Genomic DNA, 26,078 nt, shown 5'->3' with positions numbered 1-26,078 from the left:
GGACCCCAGAGAAGATGTTCAAAAATAGCAGATGTACAAGCTTGCAGCGTGGCACCAAGTGAGGCGCTGAGAGTTTGCTATTATAGTTCTGCTATTTTTGAGAAGCACTGTTATAAACCAATGAGTTTTCTTCTGAAAAACGTATGATGCTATTATATAGCTAAACTAAGACATAGCTTTAACATGTTGAATGTTTTATATGCTTTGCATGTTGCAAGTACACAAAAGAATTGTATGGTTCCAGAGAAATGGCTTAGTTAGTTTAGTTTTTAATTGAACTTGTAGATTGTATTTAAAAGAAAAAAGGAACACACAAACACTCTCATGAGGTTCAGTACAGAGATTTGTAGAATATGCCAAATACTCAAAGCTTCCATAATTCTCTGAAGAAACAAGAAGGTGCGTCACTTACCTGTGTCACAGCCTGGGAACACACAACAAGAATGTTGTGCTTCAAAGACTTTCAAGGAAACGTACTGCCGAGGCTAACATGCTTCTTCCTCTATATAAAGACAGGGGCATAGTTCATGTGTACACAAACGGACCCTTTGGCCCAAGTTAAATTAGCACTCAGGATTTTACTGTGTAGCGCATGCATAGTCTATAGTGGGTTCACCGAGGGTCAGATCAAGGCTGTAAATCTATTGGTCCAACCCAAGTACCTGGTGTTAAGTCTCCTTACATTGATAAGGTGCAATTCATCATATCCTAATTGTGGTTTAGTCTCCGGTTTCAGCTGTTCCTGTGCAGATAGCACATCCTGTGCAGTACACTGTGAAATCCTCAGTGTTCGTTGTAACAGAGAGTGTACAAATGAAACCAAATGGACTTGTATAGGGGTCTGTTTGCTTCTCTTTTGTACACTCTTGAGTTACAAATGAACACAGATTTTTACTTTGTCCACTCAAAAAATGAAATTGAATGTTTATGTTTTATTTAAGACAACTGTATCTAATAGAATGTTGGCTGGATGGAAAGTAACATGAATATTATTAAGTTATTAGTTACCTAAAGACCCTGAAAACTGACATATCGGAGGTTATTTGAGGTTAAAAGGTAATAATTAATTTGATAGTTTGGTTCCATTCAAAGTTCTCTCAAAGGTTTAACAGTCCAATATTTCTGTAATGCTAAACTATTAAGATCATTTCTTTGGGGTTATAATAACTAGTATAATTTTTTCTGGTTGTCTGGATATATATTATAGATTTATAGTTTTAAGATTTTGGTCCAGACTCCAGACTTACATTATTTAGTTATTGATATAAAAGTATTCCCATCATAATGGTTAAATCAGAACCATCAAGGAGATCAATGCTTTACCGTTTTGATTGATTGGATAATTAATTAGACATACAAGTAAAAACAGCAACAGAGTGCAGTCAAACACTTATTCCAAAACGGATAGCAGCACCAAAGAAAGTTGTCATTTTTATGTTTCTCCTACGTGGAATTCTGATGAGAATGGAGTCTCATGGAATCACAGAACCTGTGAAGACCTTAAGAAATGTCAATACCTAAGACAGCTTTTAATTCTTATAGGTGTCACCACTCCACTTTAATTTAAAAGCTTTTGTGACTATGAAGCATCCTTGTCCCATAATGAACCCTATTTCCTAGTCCCTTGCAGTCAGGTCTCTTTCCATCTTGATCCAAAATTGCATTTCCTATACGCGCCACAGAGCATGCTAAGATGTTAGTTCAGTTCAGAAGGTCTGAAATGATAATTGCGTGGACTTTACTGGTTAACATTAGTTAACATTAGTTAATAGTTAATTAGTTAACTAACTAGCAAAGTCCACACAATTACATTGCAGGACCTTCTATCTAGATCAGGGGTGCCCACACTTTTTGACTTGAGAGCTACTTTCAAAATGACCAGCTCGGCAAGATCTACCCACCAAATCAATTATTATACCATTGCTGAAAATAGTTTAAACATGTACCTGAGGGGGCTTCGGAATAGTAGAGTTCGTGTTACATTCTGTACAGTATAAGACAAATGCACTTGGAATGGGAAATAGAGAGGGAGAAATGTTTTTTCTTTTTTTAATCGTTTTTTTTCTTCAATATATTTAAATGAAATACTCTTTAGGGTCATGTCATGTGATCTACCTGCACGGCCTTTGTGATCTACTGGTAGATCGCGATCTACCTTTTGGGCACCCCTGATCTAGATGCTTTCTGACTTCGGTGGGTTGGAGAGCTGGCTTAGGACTATGTTTCACTACATCTTGATTAAATAAATAAAATTGAACCAGGTACTTGTTGACATAATCACCCTCATATGATGTATGCTACCACTTTCTTTTTCTTCCCTAAACTCGTTGACTGACGTTGAAAGTGAGACCACGGTCTCATTTACGAATTGTGATGGTGCCCTGTTTACAAGCAAATGATAATCATACAAACATAATCATTAACAATATGCAATGGTATTATACATAAAGCAAACAAGGTTTAGTGTACTGGGTCATTGGGTGCATGCATACAACTGCAAATGGAACACACACACAGACACGCACGCACGCACGCATGCACGCACGCACGCACGCACGCACGCACACACACACACACACACACACACACACACACACACACACACACACACACACATGCGCACACAAGTAAAGTAAAGTAAGTAAAAACCCTAAATGAGAAAAGTTGTCTGTCCTGTGTTGGTGTACAGGGAAAATCACACCTGTGTGAAGTGAGCAGTGCTACTGTACCGTGTGGGGATCCCCGCAAAGTCCAGACCCCCAGGAACGCGCCCAGGGGGCTGGCCCGGTTAATTCCGGTGAGCCGCCCTGCATCCGAAACGGTAGAGAAGTGACAGAGTTACCGTGTTGCAGCTTTCCGCGCTCGGACAGACAGACAGACAGACTAACTACAGCATTTATCTGGTGACCAAGAGCCAAAAGAAGAAATGAGAAGAAGAAAATTGAAATTATGTTTTCTGTGTTAATGTGGTGAATAGGCCTATAGCATAGTACAGATAGGAATACGTAAATTATGTTATTAATAAGTAAATTATGCTTAAACGGTTAAACCTAACCTTATTCCTAACCTCAACCTCAGTAAAACGATGCCTAAACCTAACCCTATTCCTAAACTTAACCCCAGTAAAACTATGCCTAACCCTAAACTTATTTCTAACCTTATTCTCAGTAAAACAAAATAAAGAATACAAGAACCGCCGCACCGAGCTGTCGGCGGAAAAAATCTGGGGCGAGATGGAATTGGGGCGACCTGACCTGTTACCGTACAGATAGCAGATATAGGTGACCTGACCTGTTACCGTACAGATAGCAGATATAGGTGACCTGAGCTGATCTCTGGTCTCCTACCTGCTGCTGAAGATTTATTGCATAGCACTTGCATGAATAGATAGTAATACTGTAGTTCACTTCTTAATCTCATTTTATCTGATTACCTCCATAAGGCCAACAGCAAGTGTGTGTTTGTGTGTGTGTGTGTGTGTGTGTGTGTGTGTGTGTGTGTGTGTGTGTGTGTGTGTGTGTGTGTGTGTGTGTGTGTGTGTGTGTGTGTGTGTGTGCGTGCGTGCGTGCGTGTGTGTGTGTCGTCTCACTAGGTGAGATGACACACTTACCTGAGATCCTGACCAGGTTTGTTGTAAAACTTGAAAAATTAAGTTGAATACACCTGGATGGACATTTTCTACCCTGCCATTTCTATGTCTTTGTAATATGGGTGGTAGGCTAGTAGTAGTAAGCCTTGCCATGTCAAACTACTAGGGGGTTTTCATGATGTTTTGCACAAAAAACGAACACTTGTTGGGCTAAAAACAGCCATAGCCACTTGCCGCTGACCTTATCACATTTGTGATGACGGCTATGGAATGTTTTTGTGAAAAACGAATGCTTGGAATTGATTCAGCATCATGAAAACCCCAGGCTTTTTTTTTTGCCTTATATACGTTCGTAATGGTCTGGTCACATTATGCCAATTATGAAGATTGCTCAACATATACAAGTTAGCATCCGGCAGTTTCTAAATGCTGGGGACCCATACATACTCAACATTTCTAACATGTACTCAAAATGCCCGAGTTCATATTCTGGCAAGTGGACTAATAGATTGAAAATTGAAATACAGATGTCACTTTATATCCACACTGCTCCACTACAACAACCAGTTAAGCAGTCTAATCATGCATATCTGAACTGGGCTTTTGTGACTATGAAGCAACTGCCATCCTTGTCCCATAATAAACCCCCAGTTCACAGTCCCTCAGTCAGGTCTCTTTCCATCTTGATCCAAAATTGCAATTTCTGCCATGCCAAGATGTTAATTGCATGCATCTGGGAACCCATTCGGTAAAAAGGAGAAACAAATAAATAAAAAAATAAATATAGGCCTATGCTGTACACAGTGTACAGTACACCAGTGGTTTCCAAAACCCTAGGGGTCCTTGAGGGAGTTCCAGGGAGTCCCCAGCTAATGTTTTCTGTTAGTAATCCTCCTGGCTCTAATGTAATGTATTGTATGTCATGACTATTATTAAGATTTGTAAAAAAATTAAAAAAAGATAGTTAGGAACCAAATAGACCCTGATGGGTCTGTAACTGTGTACAATGTACAAATGGACCCTAATGGGTCCATTTGATTCCATTTGTACACTCTCAGAGTTAAATTAACTTTGATTTTACAATATACATTGGGGTCCCAGAGATAGAAATGGGGGACCCCGTAGCCGTAGCCTAATTCAGGTCAAACCGGGGGTCCTTGAAATGAAAATGGTTGAAAATCACTGCTAGAACGGTGAAGATCTTCTCTTGTGGGGGTCCCTGGCATATGTTTTCAAATGGGGGGCCGGGCTAATGAGTGTCAAATTGGGGGTCCTTGACATGAAAAAGTTCGGGAACCACTGCTAACTACAGCAGCTACAGCAGAATCCTATCTTGAGAGATTAAATTCTATCTGACCAGAAGCAGCAGGGGACCAAAGTCACCAAACCTCTGTAGTCACCCGGAGGTAATTCTTGTGGCACCGGAAGTAGAAAAAAATTGGCGTGTTCAGACTTCCGGTGTTGTTTAATACCGCGGAGCATATTTTCAGGTTTGTGTGAATCTATTATCAACTTTAGACTATTATCAACTTTAGAGAGTCTATTTAAATAGCGTCGGCTAGCTAGGGGGCTTCAAAGGCTCGCACGTAACGACAAGATGTCGAATATATCTGTGTGTGTTTAAGGGCGACACTGATTGATGTGAAGCACATACGATGTTTTCTCGTTAGCGCGACGTTCTGTTTAGCTTAGCATCTTAGCTCACTCGTGCTAGAGATCCAACGGTTGAATGTTGTACATCTAATCTAACATTCTAAACACCGTAAATATAGTAATACCAGCTCAACTCCCCTTTCCAAGTTATGTTCGAAATGCTGGCAGTGACATTACGAAACATCTACTGGCCTTAATGAGCTTATGCTGCACTGTTTATAAGCAGTTATTAACGTGTTATCACTCACTCGCCAAAGTCGCCATGTGTGTCCCAGTTTAGTCAACGAAAGACAGTGTGTAAATAAATCATAATATATTGTACAAGTAAGAAAATATGTATATATCCTTTCATTATATTCATACTATAGGCATATATGTGTTCTACAGAAAATATGTCACTGGTTTGTTAGTTGAATTTGACAGGTTGAAACTTCAGAATGCCGTGTGGTGGTTGTTGCTATTATTATTTTACAGGCTGGTTTGCTTATGGTTATGGGTATCTCGTGTATTGGGAGCTTAGGAGAGCTGCACGATTATGACTATTAAAGTAATGGTTGTTCATTTCTTATGGTATATTTTATTCTTATGTTATGTATCTGCCTGATATTATTGTTTGTCTTTGAGCTTGATGGGCATGGAGATGGGTTGTAAAACGTTGTGGTTGTTAACACTTTCTTGTGCAATGATGACAAGACGAACAGCTTACCAAATGAGACGTTTTTTAATTGGCATTAGGGCTGACCCAAAAGATTTGAAGCATTCTGACAACATGGAGAAAAAAGAAATATCGAAAAATTGAACGTTTTTATTTAAAAACATTTTTTTGAATCAAAACAGCTGATCTACAAGCCTACAACGCATTGCAGCATGACATGTTGAGAGCTTGTAGATCTGCTACCCTTCAAAGCCATGTGCTTGAGCTCCATGATTCATGAATCACTGACTATTTTTTAATCGCCCCTTTAATCGGCTCAAAGCTTTGCCTAAAAAATAAAATAAAAATAACGATCAAAGGTCAGCCCTAATTGTGAAATCTAAATTGTGATATTTCTATTAATTGTGCAGCAGCCCTATTGAGAGCATGTGTTTTTATATGCCCTACTGCAGTGCGAAAACAAACATCCTTTATTTTGGGGGCAATTAATAAAACCCTTGAATATAAATAAGTCTTTAAACATCCCCATATCCACCCACCAAAATATGAGCATCAGTTTGGATTAGTCTGTTTTTTTGTATTTTGTTCTTTTACCAGTGATTGTGAGAAGTTACTGCTTGATTGGATAACATGCAAGGCACCCAGGTAACCATAGGAAACAAGCTCAGTCCTTTTCTTACCCTTTAGTATCACTTCACTACCCGAGTGGAATAGTAAGAGAGTGGCGACATGCTTTGATCTCGCCGTTGGCCACCTATGGGCTATAGTTCCAAACATTGGAACTATCCCATTGAGATAGAATGAGCACGTCTTCCGCATTCTATTGTTACAATGGGAGTCAACGCTAGTGTCGCCACTCTCTTACTAGATTACTCTGTTCACTACTACCCTGCTACATTTGAGAAACAGACACAACCAATTATGACTTTAGGCTTTGTTTGTCGTTTAGTTACTCCTTGACACTTCTTCCCCTGTTCCACAGTAGCCCCTTTGTTTCTGCTTGTCTCCTCTGCATAATGATGTAAATTATTGGAATTAACCACGTTGAACCTTGCATTGCTATTTTGGATGCTATTTTGGGCATGTTATGTGTAAATGATATATTATTGTTATTTTTGGGTAAATACAATTGTAATTAATAGCATGTTATCAAACATTTCTATGCAAAATATCTAAGAGCTACTAAGTGCTTGTAGATCAACTATTTTACGCTTTTCATCTTATGATGATGAATGTTGATGATGATGATGTATGATGAATATCACCAGCCCGTGAAAGCCACCATTTCCTCTTATTTTATTTCATATTTATTCCTAATGATTCAGATGGATCTTCAGTGATGTGACGCTTGCTTTGTGTCTGTGCCGCAGGTGGTGGAGTGTGGGCGCCGATGGGGGACGAAAAGGACACCTGGAAAGTGAAAACACTCGACGAAATCTTACAAGACAAAAGACGCAGAAGGGAACTGGAAGAGAAGATAGAGCCCAAGCGCCAGAAAAATGTACACCATCACCCAGTTGCATTGTGTTATTCTGACTGTACACAGTAGCGGCTATTATGTTCCTTTGGCCCCCACAGCGAGATTGAGGTTGCGCCAATCCAATATGCATCTCAGATTTCATGTGGCCAGCCTGTGACATCAATCATTTATGATGTCAAGGTTATGACTCATCTGATGACTATGATGTATGACTCCAAATTCCGGAAAGGTTTCAGCTCGATCCATCCGAGTCCCATTGACTTCCATTATAAAACTCAAGGTTATATGTTAAAGGAGCATTCAGTGATTTGGGTGTTTTGGAAAACCACCCAGTCCGCCCGCCCCCACTCGATCATGATTGGAGGAAGGCCCCTCTCATCCTGATTGGATGAAGGTTTTGCCACCCGCCACCAAAACTAGGGTTTTTTGACCCCAGGGGCTCACTGGGGACAGGGAGGATTTCCTTATATGGTCAGCACACTCTATAGTAGGGAGGATTATCCAGAAAAAAAGAAAAAATAAGTGATATTTGAATTAAGTCAAATAACTGAATATACCTTTTTAAGTTGATTTCAAAATACAGTTAATACCTTACCTTGCAGTGTGTGATATGGTAAAGCTAGGCTTATAGATTCTGAAATGTAATAGTATAAATGATTATGTTGCTCGAACTGAAAAGGATCTCATTGTTATTGTTTGTGCTCCTATGTGCAGTTGGCTTCGTGTCCTGTTCCACAGGCGGATGGTCGGGAAGCCAAGCGGGACACACCGGAGGAAGGAGAACTACAGGACCAGAAGATGGAAATAACGATCCGTAATTCCCCGGGCCCATACACACGGGAAGACTCCACAGAGGACAGGTAAATAACGATCCGTAATTCCCCGGGCCCATACACACGGGAAGACTCCACAGAGGACAGGTACAGAGTCTCCAATGGGCTATATATGCACACACGCCATGTTGGAAAGAACTTGGGGTCCCTTCCCTACTTCCTTCACAGCTGTTACCGATGATACTAGTCGCGCGTTACCAGACTCTCGCAATTTCCAAATGCTTCATCATACAGTCTGGACCAACGGAAGAGCTATCATGAGTAAAATATAAAACAGAGTCAGGGTGCTGCTGGAAACGCTCTGGTACACCAGTGGGTCTCAAAGTGTCCTTCCTTGAGTGCGTTCCAAATGTCCCCGTATGGGAGTGTAAGTCTGAGAGTGTACACATGGAATGGAACCAAACCATTTGTACACTCAGAGTTATGAGGGTCCTTGAAATTAAAAAAAGTTTGAGAAACACTGTACACTAAATGGAACAGAGCCTTAATTAGTATCATCGGTAACACGGAAGTAGGGAAGCGGCTATGAGCTTGTAGATCTGCTATTTTTCAATAGCTAAAGTATAACTTAATGCTTAGTTAAAGCACCCAAAGGGGTTCCCGTTCAGAATGGGTTAATAAATCATAATAAACTTGATTGTTCATCATTTGTTTTCTGTTACATTGAATCCAGAGGAGAAGAGGATGACTCGCTAGCAATCAAGCCTCCCCAGCAAGTGGCGCGGAAAGACAAGTCTCACCACAGAAAGGAGGAGAAGAGAAAAGAGAAAAGACGCCATCGCAGTCACTCGGCAGAAGGAGGTGCGTCTTTCACTGTTGCAGGATTTATGTTTAGTTTCGTGTGCGTTTGTCGGACGGCCGTCACCTGATAGCCGCATGGTTGAGGAGCATGCTGCATGGGCTAGGCTAGGGCATTAAGCAACTAGTCGACTAGTTTACTAGTCTACTAGTAAATCCACTAGTCGACCTTGATAAGGAAACAAAAGTTTTTTTTTCTTTCTTTTTCCCCCCCCGATTTTGTAGGCCTCAAGATCAGGTAGATTATAGTTATAGTCACCAATGTACAACGTTTTTAAATGTACAAATATATATATATATTTTTGAACATAATAGGTGGTTAAACAATTAGTCGACTAGTAAACTAGGCAACTAGTAAAAATGACTAGAAGTGAATGCCCTAGCATTCTGACTGGGCTGCGTGGGCTCCAGTGGGTCGCCAGTTTGATTCCCAGGTCGGCCGCAGTGTTGTTTTTGGCAGCAAATTTTGATTTTAGTTTTAGTCCATACTAGTCTTTTGAGTAGTTTTCATTTAGTCTTAGTCACATTTTAGTCACCTGGAATGTCTTAGTGTTAGTCTAGTTTTAGTCGACTAAAGATCATACGTTTTTAGTAGACTAAATCTACGGTTGATTTGGTCAACTAAAATGTATTTTGGCGGGCCTTGATGCCGGCGTAATGACTGATTTCACACTTGCTGAAAATAGCAGATCTACAAGCTCGAGCTTGTAGATCTGCTATTTTCAGCATGCAACCATGTGTAAAATGATTTATACTGGATCTCTTGTCCACTAGTCCCTTCCTAACATTTTAGTCTAGTTTTTATTTGTTGACGAAATCGTCAATATATTTAGTCTTTGTTTTAGTCATCATAGCTTAGTTTTCATTTAGTTTCCATTTAGTTTCCGTCAGTGAAAAAAAAGTAGTCGACAAACATTTTTCGTCATAGTTTTAGTCGACGAAAACAACACTGGTCGGCCGGACCATTTTCTGTGTGCCGCTAACCCAGCGCTCTCTTTTCTATACCGACTGAAATGAAGGAAGAAAAACTATAAAAAACAATAAAAATGGAATGGAATACTATTTGCTGACATGTTCACATATATTCATCTTCACAGCAGGAAAACACGTGCGGCCCAAAGACAAGGAGAAAGAGCGGGAGACCGAGCGCCGGAAGCGCCAGTGGGAGGAGGACAAAGCCAGGCGAGACTGGGAGAGACAGAAGCGCAGGGAACAGGCCAGAGCGCACTCCCTCAGAGAGAGGTGACGACCCACCGGCCACTCAGACACACAACACACACACTCACACTCCCTCAGAGAGAGGTGACGACCCACCGGCCACTCAGACACACAACACACACACTCACACTCCCTCAGAGAGAGGTGACGACCGACCGGCCACTCAGACCAACACACACACTCACACTCCCTCAGAGAGAGGTGACGGCCCACCGGCCACTCAGACCAACACACACACACTCCCTCAGAGAGAGGTGACGACCCACCGGCCACTCAGACCAACACACACACTCCCTCAGAGAGAGGTGACGACCCACCGGCCACTCAGACCTACACACACACACTCCCTCAGAGAGAGGTGACGACCCACCGGCCACTCAGACCTACACTCACACTCCCTCAGAGAGAGGTGACGACCCACCGGCCACTCAGACCTACACACACACTCCCTCAGAGAGAGGTGACGACCCACCGGCCACTCAGACCAACACTCACACTCCCTCAGAGAGAGGTGACGACCCACCGGCCACTCAGACCAACACACACACTCCCTCAGAGAGAGGTGACGACCCACCGGCCACTCAGACCTACACACACACTCCCTCAGAGAGAGGTGACGACCCACCGGCCACTCAGACCTACACACACACTCCCTCAGAGAGAGGTGACGACCCACCGGCCACTCAGACCTACACACACACTCCCTCAGAGAGAGGTGACGACCCACCGGCCACTCAGACCTACACACACACTCCCTCAGAGAGAGGTGACGACCCACCGGCCACTCAGACCAACACTCACACTCCCTCAGAGAGAGGTGACGACCCACCGGCCACTCAGACCAACACTCACACTCCCTCAGAGAGAGGTGACGACCCACCGGCCACTCAGACCAACACACACACTCCCTCAGAGAGATGTGACGACCCACCGGCCACTCAGACCTACACACACACTCCCTCAGAGAGAGGTGACGACCCACCGGCCACTCAGACCAACACACACACTCCCTCAGAGAGAGGTGACGACCCACCGGCCACTCAGACCAACACTCACACTCCCTCAGAGAGAGGTGACGACCCACCGGCCACTCAGACCAACACACACACTCCCTCAGAGAGAGGTGACGACCCACCGGCCACTCAGACCTACACACACACTCCCTCAGAGAGAGGTGACGACCCACCGGCCACTCAGACCTACACACACACTCCCTCAGAGAGAGGTGACGACCCACCGGCCACTCAGACCAACACTCACACAGCACACATGTTGACCCAGACACCAGTGTTGATTTCGTCGACTAAAACTAAGACGAAAAATACTGACAAACTAATTTAGTCAACAAATTAAAACTAGACTAAAATGTTAGGAAGGGACTAGAAAGAGATCCAGTATAAGTCATTTTACACATGGTTGCATGCTGAAAATAGCCGATCTACAAGCCCTGCGACGCGTTGTGTGCTTGTAGATCGGCTATTTTCAGCAAGTGTAAAATCGTCATTACGACGGCATCAAGGCCCGCCAAAATGTATTTTAGTCGACTAAGTCAACTGTACGTAGATTTAGTCGACTAAAATCTTATGACATTTAGTCGACCAAAACTAGACTAACGCTAAAACATTCCAGGTGACTAAAATGTGACTGAAACTAAATGAAAACTATTGAAGTGAGACTGACTAAAACTAAAATCAAAATTTGCTTCCAAAAACAACACACAAAACTGTACATTCTCTTTTACTGCAGGCCTACCAGCTATGAGAATGTGATCACCATGAGTCACACTGACAGGGTTTCCCCCAGGTAATACCCACGCCCCTCTGTTAACATCAGAAATAAATACATTTCTATTTAGGGCAACTGAACGTGTTATTACGATGTACTGTATGACATTGTATCGCATGTGGCAATGGGACTAGTTAAAGGGCATGACCGTGTTGTTTGTTTATCTGCTCGTTTCCTATATTCCTAAATATCTACTGTATATATTTCTGCGGCTTTGCATTATTGAATATTTCGAAACAAACTGGTTAAATATTTTAGATTACTCTGACACACCCACACAGTTGGGGGCGGGGTGCTTGAGTACCCCCAGGTGCCACAAATTGTGCACAACTTCTGAGGGAAACCCTGTCGGTGTGTTTTAATGATACACACACAGTGCTTTGGATGTACGGCAGTCATGGCATTTTACGTTACGATAAAAGGAGAATTCCGGACTAGGCTTTTTCTTACCTTTTTAATCTGATGCTGTTATATCCCAGAACAGATGGTACAGGTGAGCATGCTCATGACTCCATGACCGCAGTTCAGAGCGTGAGCCAGTGGATTTTGTGGTGAATAGCTTATTTTTATTGCTCGAAATTTCATTTTGGTTTTTATAGATATGTCGTTCATAACAAGTCAAATCTCTCCATGGTGTTTTGTCCCAAATGGGCCGCCGTAGAGTTTACGAGGGGACTTTGGTGAGATCTTGTCATGCGAGACTTCCCGAAGTGCGCTGTCTAACACAATGTGGAGAGGTTTCTGTCATTATGAATGACAGATATCGGCCAATTTTCGTGATAAATATATAAAACCTGGCTGCTCGCACTCTGAGCTGTGGTGGACTCGGCCTGGAGTTATGAAAATGTTCAACCGTACCACTCGTTCTGGGCTATTTGACCTGAGGTCGATTCAAAAAGAATGTCTTCTGATAAACCTATGTTTCTATGTCAGTGGTGCTCAACCTTAATCATGTCAAGGACCCCCAGAATTATCTGGATTTGGCTGCGGACCCCCATCTGAAAATGTGTTGTTCCAGGGACCCCCGCCCCCCGCCACCAGAAGCAAAGATATGAGTTAAAAACGTTTGCTCTGAAAGAATATTGATTTGCGCCACATTTTCACGATTTTTCAAAAAATAGCAGATCTACAAGCTCGTAGCGTGGCACTCGGTGCCAAGCTATGAGCTTGTAGATCTGCTATTTTTCAATAGCTAAAGTATTAACACATATAAGTATAACATAACGCTTAACCCATTCTAGACGTTCCTGTCTAGAATGGGTTATGGTAAGAAAATGCCTAGTCTGGAATTCTCCTATAATTGTCATTGTGTTTTTGGCATTGAACATTATGAATGAAAATTACATTTCTGTTTCGCCTTTTAAGCTATATAAACAAAATTGTTGACATTTAATAATTCATCCTGATAAATATTTTAAATACAAAATGTTTTTTTTTAAAGTAGTGTAAATAGCCGATCTGCTATTTCTACTATTTTTTTGGAAAAATGTTTTGAAAAACATTTTCTTCAACATGGAAATGATTTTGGCGATTATTATGCAAAAATAATAATAACGGTGATTGATTATCTCAAATACTTATTTGAGATAATTAACATGATCATGTAATAACTGTGACAGGCCTGCTGTACTTGGATGGCTGTTGTGTCCTGCAGACAGAGAGAAGAGGGGTCTCTTTCAGAGCAGAGCTTAGGTCTCTTGACAGGATTGCCGTCTTCTCCGCGCTACAGGGAACGCCTGGAGCAGCTGGAGCGGCAGCGCGAGCGCGACCGCAAAGGCCGCGAGCAGCAGCAGCAGCAGCAGCAGAAGGAGCAGAGGGACCTGAAGGAGCGGGAGAGGAGGGGCGACGAGCGGCGCAAAGAGCGCGAACCGCGCAGAGACGGTTGGTGGCTCTCACTTCTCTTCTCGACTACCTTTTTACGCAGAGCCTCGGTTTTTCGATGGGCGCTGATGGGGGCGCTTGTTTTACAGCGCCGGCTACTCCTAGTAGGGCGGTGTTATATGGGTGCATGCTTTCCGACATAGCATTGGTCCGAACGACAAACTACCTCAAACCCTAACCATAACCGCAATCACGGAGCAGCGCAATCCCTCACCAACCTTAATCCGGTCGTTTTAACGCATCCCTCACCAACCTTAATCCGGTCGTTTTAACGGACCCCTCACCAACCTTAATCCGGTCGCCTGTAAAACAAGTGCAATAATACTAAACACCGTAGTTTTATTTTACCGTGCAACACAAACTCCTGTCGGGTGGTCGTTAAAAGTTGATTTCTCCCTCTGTCATTTCCTCGTATTTCTCAGTGCATAGCCTACCGCAGGCCTTGTTGACTAGATTTAGGAGACATTTTGATGCTCTTGCTACTGAATTGATGGATTCTTTCATATGGAGAAATCCCGTCATTTAAACATGCATCTTTATGGGGGAGAAGGACAGCTTGTCCTGTCTCCTCACTGCTGATGTGCCTATTGGACAAGGACGGGTTGGGGAGGGACTAAGCGAAGGGGAGCCAAGTGGGTGACGGACGTTGATATGTCACTGCTGGAGCCTGTCAGCGGGGACTGTGCATCTCACACTTCCAGCGACCTTCTGAGAAAGTCCACAGTTCAAGAATTGACAGTAGTCTATCGCTGTAATCAAACCAAGTTCAACAGGAGATACACAGGACATGGAGATTCAAGTGTTACTTAGGATAGGGGTCCCCCTGGAAATGCTTTGGCCATGTCTCGTGACCCCTGCACCCCCCCCCCCCCCCCCCCCCCCCCCCCCAAGTTGTCAAGGAAGAATACTGTGTAGAACTTGGGGGTTGTACTGTTACACCTTTTAGTATTGAATACAAATTGATTTACTCAGTTCCTGTTCCCCAATACTACTTTTGGAAAAGCAACAATGTACGGTACATTTTAGCTTCTTTTTTTAGCTTGTGTTTTCTTCAATGCTGCTAGTTGTATCAAGGTATCTCTTGTCTCATTGAATGACTTGTGCTTGCCTCCACACACAGTGCCATTGCACCACCGGGGGGCGCTGCCTGACGAATACGTAGACAAGGCCAAACAGAGCCATCGCAGCCGCAGTCCCAACCGAGCCCCTCGGGACAGATCGGAGCACAGCGAGCCACGGAGAAGTGGAAGCGAGGGTAATTAAGTACTTTTACTTAAGTACTGTACTTAAGTACAATTTTGAGGTATTTGTACTCTACTTGAGTATTTCCAATTTCCAGTACTTTTACTTCAAACTCCACTACATCTCGGAGCCAAAATTTGTATTTTTACTTCACTACAATTATTTGAAAACTTTTGTTACTAGTTACTTTGGCGATTTAAATTTTTGATTGGAAAACATACATTAACCACTTCAACCCTATACATTTCGGTCATTTGAAAAGAGCCGATCTACAAGCTCACAATGCGTCGCTCTTTTCAATAGATTTTCTACACCTTTTGAACTTGAAATGGGACATTCTGCAATATGGGACATTCTGCAATATGAATACCTTTACTTTTAGTACCTTAACCCATTCAGGCCTGAATGGGTTAAGGTTTGACAATTTTCGGAAAGATTTGAGGCACATTTTAACGATTTTTTCAAAAATAGCAGACCTACAAGTTCATAGCGCGCCACTCGGTGGCGCGCTATGAGCTTGTAGATCTGCTATTTTTCAATAGCTAAATTATAACAATGTTTAAAACACCAAAAGGGGTTCCCGCCCCAAAATGGGTTAATGGTTAATGTGGTTAAACGCTAACGTGACATGGATGCGTTCCAGGTCTCAATGGATTAAGTACATTTTGATGCCGATACTTTTGTACTTTTACTCAAGTACATTTTCAATTCCGTACTTTTACTTACTGTAACGAAGTAGTTCTAAATTGCAGTATTGGTACTTTTACTTAAGTAAAACAATTGAGTACTTTTTCCACCACTGCTCAGCGCCTCCTCTGCCCAAGCACGTTGATCACCAGAGGGCCGGTTTGTCCTCTGCTTCTTTTGTTCTCTCTCTCCAGTCTCCAAGGAGGACAGGCCCGAGGACAAAGACCCGCTGGCAAACCTGGAGGACATCAGTGACATTGAACGCAAGACGAGCACCGCGTCTTCTATAGGTAAAGAGATTTTCACATGGTATACATAAAGTATAATGACATTTAGAACATTTGGCCTTATATTGGTTCTTAATACCCCAACTTTCAGCAGCATGTGTTGACTGTGAGGCTAGTGAGCAGAGAAGTTGGTGTTGTTTGGAGTGCATTATTGGCCACTGTAACGTAACGTTACAAAGACCATAGACCCGGGGTGGGCAACTGGCGGCCCGGGGCCAATGTTATTGGATTCCAATTCAAAAATAGCAAAATATTATTCAGGTTTTCAATTCAAATATAGCAAAAATAGCTGATCTACAAGCTCAAAACGCGTCGCATTGCAACGCGTTTTGAGTTTGTATATCGGCTATTTTTGCTACGACAGTAATATGCACTGTGGCCCTCTGGAGTGAGTGTGGACATATATTGGCCCTCTCCATCGTCAAAGTTGCCCACCCCTGATATAGACGGACTTGACCTGGTGTATTTATTGATCATTACTCAGAATATGATTTGAACTGCATCTAGCAGGATCAGAGTCCGGCTCGGAGGACGGGGAGGAGGACGACGACGACGAGTCCAGTAGCCAAACGGAGGGAGAGGAAGGGGAGGAGGTGGAGGTGGAGGAGGAAGAGGAGGAGGAGTCGGGCTCCGTTTCAGGACGATCTGACCAGAGCGCAGGTACCACGACCGATGCTTCTAAACCAGTGGTTCCCCAAACCTTTTCATGTCGAGGAGCCCCAAATCGACACAGATTTTCGACCCCCATTCGAAAATATATGCCCCCAAAAGGACCCCCAAAAGAGATTTGTATGGCTTTAGAGGTGATTCTCAACCCGTTTAATTTCAAGGACCCCCAGTTTGACATGCATATTAGTCTACACAGACCGCCATTTAATGGCATTTCTATCTCTGGGACCCCAATTTAGACTGTAAAATCAATGTTAATTTAACTCTGAGAGTGTACAAATGGAACCAAATGGATGGGTCCATTAGGTTCCATTTGTACATTCTCAGAGTTACAATCCCATAAGGGTCCATTTGGTTCTAAACTATAATTTATCTGGGGACCCCCTGGAACCACTGTTCTAAACTACTGCTATACTACTGCTCTCACCTGTTTCTGCTAATTCTGCACTGCCATACATGCAGCACAATCTCAAGACACATCACATAATAGAGCAGGGAACCAAACATTGTCCCACCCTGAGCAAGCTTTTTTGCGACCGTGACATCGCGAAAATGGAAAAAAAGAAGAAAAAAGTCAGACAATACTATCGCTTAATACACGGCTTGGTTGAATGCTTGATTCTGATTGGTCAATCGCTGAATTCAGCGGTGTGTTATTTCTTGATAACAGAGCGCTCTGCTCTATAACGGACTGCTGCCTAATCAAAGGCTCAGAGCACCTGCTGGCGCTGCTTGGGTTCTATGCTGTACCCAACATGACAGCCATGTTAACAAACACACAATGTCATTTAACTAAACATTGCTCTCAAAAACGTTTTTGAAAACACTTGAAGCGAGAAATAGACGATGAACTACCCGAACGTTTATTCCATTTGATTAACCCATTTAGGGCGGGAACCCCTTTTGGTGTTTCAAGCATTATGTTATAGTTTAGCTATTGAAAAATAGCAGATCTACAAGCTCATAGCGCGGCACCGAGTGCCGTGCTATAAACTTGTAGGTCTGCTATTTTTGAAAAATCGTAAAAATGTGGCGCAAAATGTGGCGCAAATCTTTGAATATATACTCTTTCAAAGGGAATGTTTTTAACTCGGGTCTAAATGGATTAACACTCCCTTCCTTGTTTCCGAGGCGACTCGTTGCGCTCTGCGGAGCCAACTTGGAATACTCTCATTTTCCGTAAGCAAGGAAATACTTTGTTTTGTTGCGACTTTTGGGGCAATTTTATTAATGTATTAATAAGTAGCCATGTAATAAGCTTCTTCGTTTCTTCCATTTCTGCGATGTTGTCACCGTCGCAAAAACAAAAGCTTGCTCAGGGTGGGACAATCACCCTGTCTGTGATTTATCTATGCTATGACCACCTAGCCATACATTATGCCTTACATACGTACCAGTACCATCACACTGACCACCTAGCCATGCATTATCCCTTACATACGTACAAGTACTATCACAATGACCACCTAGCCATACATTATGCTTTACATACGTACAAGTACTATCACAATGACCACCTAGCCATACATTATGCCTTACATACGTACCAGTACCATCACACTGACCACCTAGCCATGCATTATCCCTTACATACGTACAAGTACTATCACAATGACCACCTAGCCATACATTATGCTTTACATACGTACAAGTACTATCACAATGACCACCTAGCCATACATTATGCCTTACATACGTACCAGTACCATCACACTGACCACCTAGCCATGCATTATCCCTTACATACGTACAAGTACCATCACAATGACCACCTAGCCATGCATTATCCCTTACATACGTACAAGTACCATCACAATGACCACCTAGCCATGCATTATCCCTTACATACGTACAAGTACCATCACAATGACCACCTAGCCATGCATTATCCCTTACATACGTACAATACTATCAACAATGTCCACCTAGCCATGCATTATCCCTTACATACGTACCATCACAATGACCACCTAGCCATGCATTATGCCTTACATACGTACAAGTACCATCACAATGACCACCTAGCCATGCATTATCCCTTACATACGTACCAGTACCATCACAATGACCACCTAGCCATGCATTATGCCTTACATACGTACAAGTACCATCACAATGACCACCTAGCCATGCATTATCCCTTACATACGTACCAGTACCATCACAATGACCACCTAGCCATGCATTATGCCTTACATACGTACTAGTACCATCACAATGACCACCTAGCCATGCATTATGCCTTACATACGTACCAGTACCATCACAATGACCACCTAGCCATACATTATGCCTTACATACGTACCAGTACCATCACACTGACCACCTAGCCATGCATTATCCCTTACATACGTACCAGTACCATCACACTGACCACCTAGCCATGCATTATGCCTTACATACGTACCAGTACCATCACACTGACCACCTAGCCATGCATTATCCCTTACATACGTACCAGTACCATCACACTGACCACCTAGCCATGCATTATCCCTTACATACGTACCAGTACCATCACAATGACCACCTAGCCATGCATTATCCCTTACATACGTACCAGTACCATCACACTGACCACCTAGCCATGCATTATCCCTTACATACGTACAAGTACCATCACACTGACCACCTAGCCATGCATTATCCCTTACATACGTACCAGTACCATCACAATGACCACCTAGCCATGCATTATGCCTTACATACGTACCAGTACCATCACAATGACCACCTAGCCATGCATTATCCCTTACATACGTACCAGTACCATCACACTGACCACCTAGCCATGCATTATGCCTTACATACGTACCAGTACCATCACAATGACCACCTAGCCATGCATTATGCCTTACATACGTACAAGTACTATCACAATGACCACCTAGCCTTACATACGTACCAGTACCATCACAATGACCACCTAGCCATGCATTATGCCTTACATACGTACCAGTACCATCACAATGACCACCTAGCCATGCATTATGCCTTACATACGTACCAGTACCTTCACAATGACCACCTAGCCATGCATTATCCCTTACATACGTACCATCACAATGACCACCTAGCCATGCATTATCCCTTACATACTGTACGTACCATCACACTGACCACCTAGCCATGCATTATCCCTTACATACTGTACGTACCATCACAATGACCACCTAGCCATGCATTATCCCTTACATACGTACCAGTACCATCACAATGACCACCTAGCCATACATTATGCCTTACATACGTGCAAGTACCATCACAATGACCACCTAGCCATGCATTATGCCTTACATACGTACAAGTACCTTCACAATGACCACCTAGCCATGCATTATGCCTTACATACGTACCAGTACCATCACAATGACCACCTAGCCATGCATTATGCCTTACATACGTACTAGTACCATCACAATGACCACCTAGCCATGCATTATGCCTTACATACGTACCAGTACCATCACAATGACCACCTAGCCATACATTATGCCTTACATACGTACCAGTACCATCACACTGACCACCTAGCCATGCATTATCCCTTACATACGTACCAGTACCATCACACTGACCACCTAGCCATGCATTATGCCTTACATACGTACCAGTACCATCACACTGACCACCTAGCCATGCATTATCCCTTACATACGTACCAGTACCATCACACTGACCACCTAGCCATGCATTATCCCTTACATACGTACCAGTACCATCACAATGACCACCTAGCCATGCATTATCCCTTACATACGTACCAGTACCATCACACTGACCACCTAGCCATGCATTATCCCTTACATACGTACAAGTACCATCACACTGACCACCTAGCCATGCATTATGCCTTACATACGTACCAGTACCATCACAATGACCACCTAGCCATGCATTATCCCTTACATACGTACCAGTACCATCACACTGACCACCTAGCCATGCATTATGCCTTACATACGTACCAGTACCATCACAATGACCACCTAGCCATGCATTATGCCTTACATACGTACAAGTACTATCACAATGACCACCTAGCCTTACATACGTACCAGTACCATCACAATGACCACCTAGCCATGCATTATGCCTTACATACGTACCAGTACCATCACAATGACCACCTAGCCATGCATTATGCCTTACATACGTACCAGTACCTTCACAATGACCACCTAGCCATGCATTATCCCTTACATACTGTACGTACCATCACACTGACCACCTAGCCATGCATTATCCCTTACATACGTACCAGTACCATCACAATGACCACCTAGCCATGCATTATCCCTTACATACGTACCAGTACCATCACAATGACCACCTAGCCATACATTATGCCTTACATACGTACAAGTACTATCACAATGACCACCTAGCCATGCATTATCCCTTACATACGTACCAGTACCATCACAATGACCACCTAGCCATGCATTATGCCTTACATACGTACAAGTACTATCACAATGACCACCTAGCCATGCATTATGCCTTACATACGTACAAGTACCATCACAATGACCACCTAGCCATACATTATCCCTTACATACGTACAAGTACCATCACAATGACCACCTAGCCATGCATTATCCCTTACATACGTACAAGTACCTTCACAATGACCACCTAGCCATGCATTATCCCTTACATACGTACAAGTACTATCACAATGACCACCTAGCCATGCATTATCCCTTACATACGTACCATCACAATGACCACCTAGCCATGCATTATGCCTTACATACGTACAAGTACCATCACAATGACCACCTAGCCATACATTATCCCTTACATACGTACCATCACAATGACCACCTAGCCATGCATTATGCCTTACATACGTACAAGTACCATCACAACAGCGGAGGCCATACACTGACTCCCATGCTTGTTTGTCTCGTCTCTCAGAAGACGTGAGCGACGAGGAGCAGTCTGACGAGTTCAACGAGGAGACGGAGAATGGGAACCACATTCCTGCAGGTAGGCAAATGAATCCATAATGTCGATAATTAATTGATATAATAAAGACCACAAAAAAATATATATATTAACCTTTTCCCTGCTTAAAAACGTAGTCTGCGTTATTTGTCGGGAAGCGACGCTGCCAAAATACGTATCTACGTTTATTCAGTTGTAGAAATGTGTTTGATTCGATCTAGTGGAAAGGCTACTCACATTAGCTTCGGATGGCTATCTGTTTTTAATGTTTTTTTTTTTTGTGGCTTTCGCCTTTATTTTATATTTTTTATGGAGGGACAGACAGTAGGCTGACAGGAAATGGGGAGAGAGATGGGGGGGAAGACATGCAGTAAAGGCCGTCGGGATCGGGAGTCGAACCCGCGGCACACTGCCAGACTGGATTACCAGCCAAGGTGCCTGGACCACTGAGCCATGGCCCAGGCCCAGATGGCTATCTGTTGTTAGCTTAGACCCTGGGCTGCGCCATCTTGATTAATTGCACGCACACGCACGCTTTCAGTCGCTTGAGTCTCCAAAACCCCCTCCCAGGCGGCATTTCTGGTCAGAACAGCGATAATCACACAGAGCCTGGCGGTCGCAGTAATGGCGCCTGCCACTGCTTCTCATGCTCCAGGCAAACAATAACATCCCGTCGAGACAACACACACACACACCATTAAGCTGACACAACATCCGGTCGCGGTGTTTTGGATCTTCAAAATAAGGGTTGAACGGCGCGATATCCTGGCATGTTATTAATTAATCCTGGCGGGGAAACGGTTAATAAAACAGCAAAGTAATAGACTAAAAGAAGAAAATAATCAATATTTTCAGTCCTAATAAATGGTCACATTCTCCCCCTCCTCCTCAGTGCCGGAGTCGCGCTTTGACCACGACACGGAGGAGAGCGGCGAGGACATGGACGATGATGACGAGGAGGAGGAGGAGGCGGAAGAGGAGGAGGCGGGGGACGGCGACCACCCCACCCCCCACTCTCAGACCCACTCCCGCTCCCCGACCCCCGAAGAGAACTACATCCCCGACTCTCCGCCCATCTCGCCTGTGGAGCTGAAGAAGGAGCTGCCCAAATATCTCCCCGCTCTACAGGTCCGTACGCGCCCTGCAGAGCACCGAGCCAAGCAACCCCATTGGTTGTGGCATGCAGGATTATCCTCCTATTGGGCAATAGCAGTGGGCAGTGTTGATTTTGTCGACTAAAACTATGATAAACTGTTCGTCGACTACCTTTTTTCACTGACAAACTACATGAAACCGAAATGAAAACTAAGCCATGATGACTAAAACTAAGACTAAATATACTGACAATTTCGTCAACAATTAAAAACTAGACTAAAATGTTAGGAACGGACTAGTGGACAAGAGATCCAGTATAAGTCATTTTACACTTGGTTGCATGCGGAAAATAGCAGATCTACAAGCTCACAACGCGTCGCACTGCGACGCGTTGTGAGCTTGTAGGTTGTCATGCAGTAAAGGCCGTCGGGATCGGGAGTCGAACCCGCGGCACACTGCCAGACTGGATTACCTGCCTGGACCACTGAGCCACGGCCCAGGCTGTGAATACAAACCTTTTGAATGTAAAATGGTTCCCCGGCCCAGATGTTGTCACAGAATTCACCATCGTCCTTGAATCTCAATTGGTTGCATCATGTTTTTTTTTTGTTTTTTTTAGGGCTGCCGCAGCGTTGAGGAGTTCCAGTGTCTGAACCGTATCGAGGAGGGGACGTACGGTGTGGTGTACAGAGCCAAGGACAAAAAGACAGGTAGGAAAACACTCTTTAACATGTCCTTTAACCGCATCGAGGAGGGGACGTACGGTGTGGTGTACAGAGCCAAGGACAAAAAGACAGGTAGGAAAACACTCTTTAACATGTCCTTTAACCGCATCGAGGAGGGGACGTACGGTGTGGTGTACAGAGCCAAGGACAAGAAGACAGGTAGGAAAACACTCTTTAACATGTCCTTTAACCGCATCGAGGAGGGGACGTACGGTGTGGTGTACAGAGCCAAGGACAAAAAGACAGGTAAGAAAACACTCTTTAACATGTCCTTTAACCGCATCGAGGAGGGGACGTACGGTGTGGTGTACAGAGCCAAGGACAAGAAGACAGGTAAGAAAACACTCTTTAACATGTCCTTTAACCGCATCGAGGAGGGGACGTACGGTGTGGTGTACAGAGCCAAGGACAAGAAGACAGGTAAGAAAACACTCTTTAACATGTCCTTTAACCGCATCGAGGAGGGGACGTACGGTGTGGTGTACAGAGCCAAGGACAAAAAGACAGGTAGGAAAACACTCTTTAACATGTCCTTTAACCGCATCGAGGAGGGGACGTACGGTGTGGTGTACAGAGCCAAGGACAAAAAGACAGGTAGGAAAACACTCTTTAACATGTCCTTTAACCGCATCGAGGAGGGGACGTACGGTGTGGTGTACAGAGCCAAGGACAAAAAGACAGGTAGGAAAACACTCTTTAACATGTCCTTTAACCGCATCGAGGAGGGGACGTACGGTGTGGTGTACAGAGCCAAGGACAAAAAGACAGGTAGGAAAACACTCTTTAACATGTCCTTTAACCGCATCGAGGAGGGGACGTACGGTGTGGTGTACAGAGCCAAGGACAAAAAGACAGGTAGGAAAACACTCTTTAACATGTCCTTTAACCGCATCGAGGAGGGGACGTACGGTGTGGTGTACAGAGCCAAGGACAAAAAGACAGGTAGGAAAACACTCTTTAACATGTCCTTTAACCGCATCGAGGAGGGGACGTACGGTGTGGTGTACAGAGCCAAGGACAAAAAGACAGGTAGGAAAACACTCTTTCACATGTCCATTATGCCAGTGGTTCCCAAAATATTTCATGTCAAGGACCCCTAAATCGTCATTTATTAGCCCGCAGACCCCCAGGGACCCCCATGAGAGAAGGTTATTATTACGGTTCTAGCAGTGATTCTCAACCATTTTCATTTCAAGCACCCCCAGTTGGACATGCATTAAGTATACGGACCCCCCATTTAATGGCATTTTTATCTCTGGGATCCCAATTTATATCGTAAAAATCACTGTTAGTTTAACTCTGCGAGTGTCACCCTGACTGTGGGCAGGACCCTAACGGGTCCATTTGGTGCCATTTGTACCATCAGAGTTACAGACCCATAAGGGTCCATTTGGTTCCTAACTATCATTGAGGTGGGGATCTCCTGGAACTCCCTCAAGGACCCCTGGGGGTCCCCGAACCCCACTTTGGGAACCACCGCTTTATACAAACAAAGAAAAAAAAATAGAAATATGTATCTGCAAACCAACAAAACCACGTCTTCATTTTCACAGACGAGATCGTAGCCTTGAAGAGGCTGAAGATGGAGAAGGAGAAGGAAGGCTTCCCCATCACCTCGCTCCGTGAAATCAACACTATCCTGAAGGCACAGCACCCCAACATCGTCACAGTCAGGGTGAGAATACACTATCCTGAAGGCACAGCACCCCAACATCGTCACAGTCAGGGTGAGAATATACCACACAGCACCCCAACATCGTCACAGTCAGGGTGAGAATATACTATCCTGAAAGCACAGCACCCCAACATCGTCACAGTCAGGGTGAGAATATACTATCCTGAAAGCACAGCACCCCAACATCGTCACAGTCAGGGTGAGAATATACTATCCTGAAGGCACAGCACCCCAACATCGTCACAGTCAGGGTGAGAATATACTATCCTGAAAGCACAGCACCCCAACATCGTCACAGTCAGGGTGAGAATACACTATCCTTAAAGCACAGCACCCCAAAATCGTCACAGTCAGGGTGAGAAATATACCGCACAAAAACACTGTGTGTGCGCCGAAGACAACATACACTTTGTCACAGAACTCACAGTATAAAGATGCAATATGTACATTTTAAATTTAACCCATTTAGACCTGAGAACAGATTCTAGTCTTCTAAATCATGACAGTTTTCCCGAAAAAAGTCAGTGGTTCTCAAACTATTTCATGTCAAGGACCCACAGAATTCTATGTAATTGGCCGTGGACCCCCATCTCAATATGTTGTTCCAGCGACCCCCCTCCAGAAGCAAAGATTTGAGTTAAAAGCGTTCGCTGTTCCCTGTGTCCCCTAGGGTAGGTACCCTCACAAAAAACATGCAGTAATCCTGGTCTCTAAACTGCCTCCCCCTGGCCAGCCGTGGCGCCTGATGGAGGGAAAAGGAACTGGTTGGAATAACGTGTTCCTTCCACGCGCTACGTCTGGTCGGGGAAACTCCCCCCTGTCAAATGAGTGAAAAGAAGCAGCTTGGACTC

General features: G+C 43.8%; 1 protein-coding gene across 6 annotated transcripts in view; it reads left to right on the top strand.

Moving 5' to 3' along the window:
* Positions 1 to 4,940: 4,940 nt before the first annotated feature.
* Positions 4,941 to 26,078, top strand: part of cdk11b (cyclin dependent kinase 11B) — a 40,157-nt gene continuing 19,019 nt past the window's right edge. The window contains exons 1-15 of one of the 6 annotated variants that reach the window (XM_079525972.1): positions 4,984 to 5,079; positions 6,495 to 6,542; positions 7,268 to 7,398; positions 8,092 to 8,237; positions 8,884 to 9,011; positions 10,106 to 10,250; positions 11,973 to 12,029; positions 13,666 to 13,892; positions 15,013 to 15,147; positions 16,016 to 16,111; positions 16,616 to 16,768; positions 21,703 to 21,774; positions 22,625 to 22,860; positions 23,447 to 23,537; positions 25,106 to 25,227. In XM_079525972.1, the coding sequence (XP_079382098.1) occupies positions 7,288 to 7,398; positions 8,092 to 8,237; positions 8,884 to 9,011; positions 10,106 to 10,250; positions 11,973 to 12,029; positions 13,666 to 13,892; positions 15,013 to 15,147; positions 16,016 to 16,111; positions 16,616 to 16,768; positions 21,703 to 21,774; positions 22,625 to 22,860; positions 23,447 to 23,537; positions 25,106 to 25,227 (1,719 nt within the window). In that variant the 5' untranslated portion in view covers positions 4,984 to 5,079; positions 6,495 to 6,542; positions 7,268 to 7,287. Of the gene's footprint in view, positions 5,080 to 6,494; positions 6,543 to 7,267; positions 7,399 to 8,091; positions 8,238 to 8,883; positions 9,012 to 10,105; positions 10,251 to 11,972; positions 12,030 to 13,665; positions 13,893 to 15,012; positions 15,148 to 16,015; positions 16,112 to 16,615; positions 16,769 to 21,702; positions 21,775 to 22,624; positions 22,861 to 23,446; positions 23,538 to 25,105; positions 25,228 to 26,078 lie in introns of all 6 variants that reach the window. The other 5 variants (XM_079525975.1, XM_079525973.1, XM_079525971.1 and 2 more) reach the window with 5 other exon arrangements.

The sequence above is a fragment of the Electrona antarctica genome (genome assembly GCF_951216825.1).
Source record: "Electrona antarctica genome assembly, chromosome: 2".
NCBI lineage: Eukaryota > Metazoa > Chordata > Actinopteri > Myctophiformes > Myctophidae > Electrona > Electrona antarctica.
This window is presented reverse-complemented; position numbering and strand designations above follow the sequence as displayed.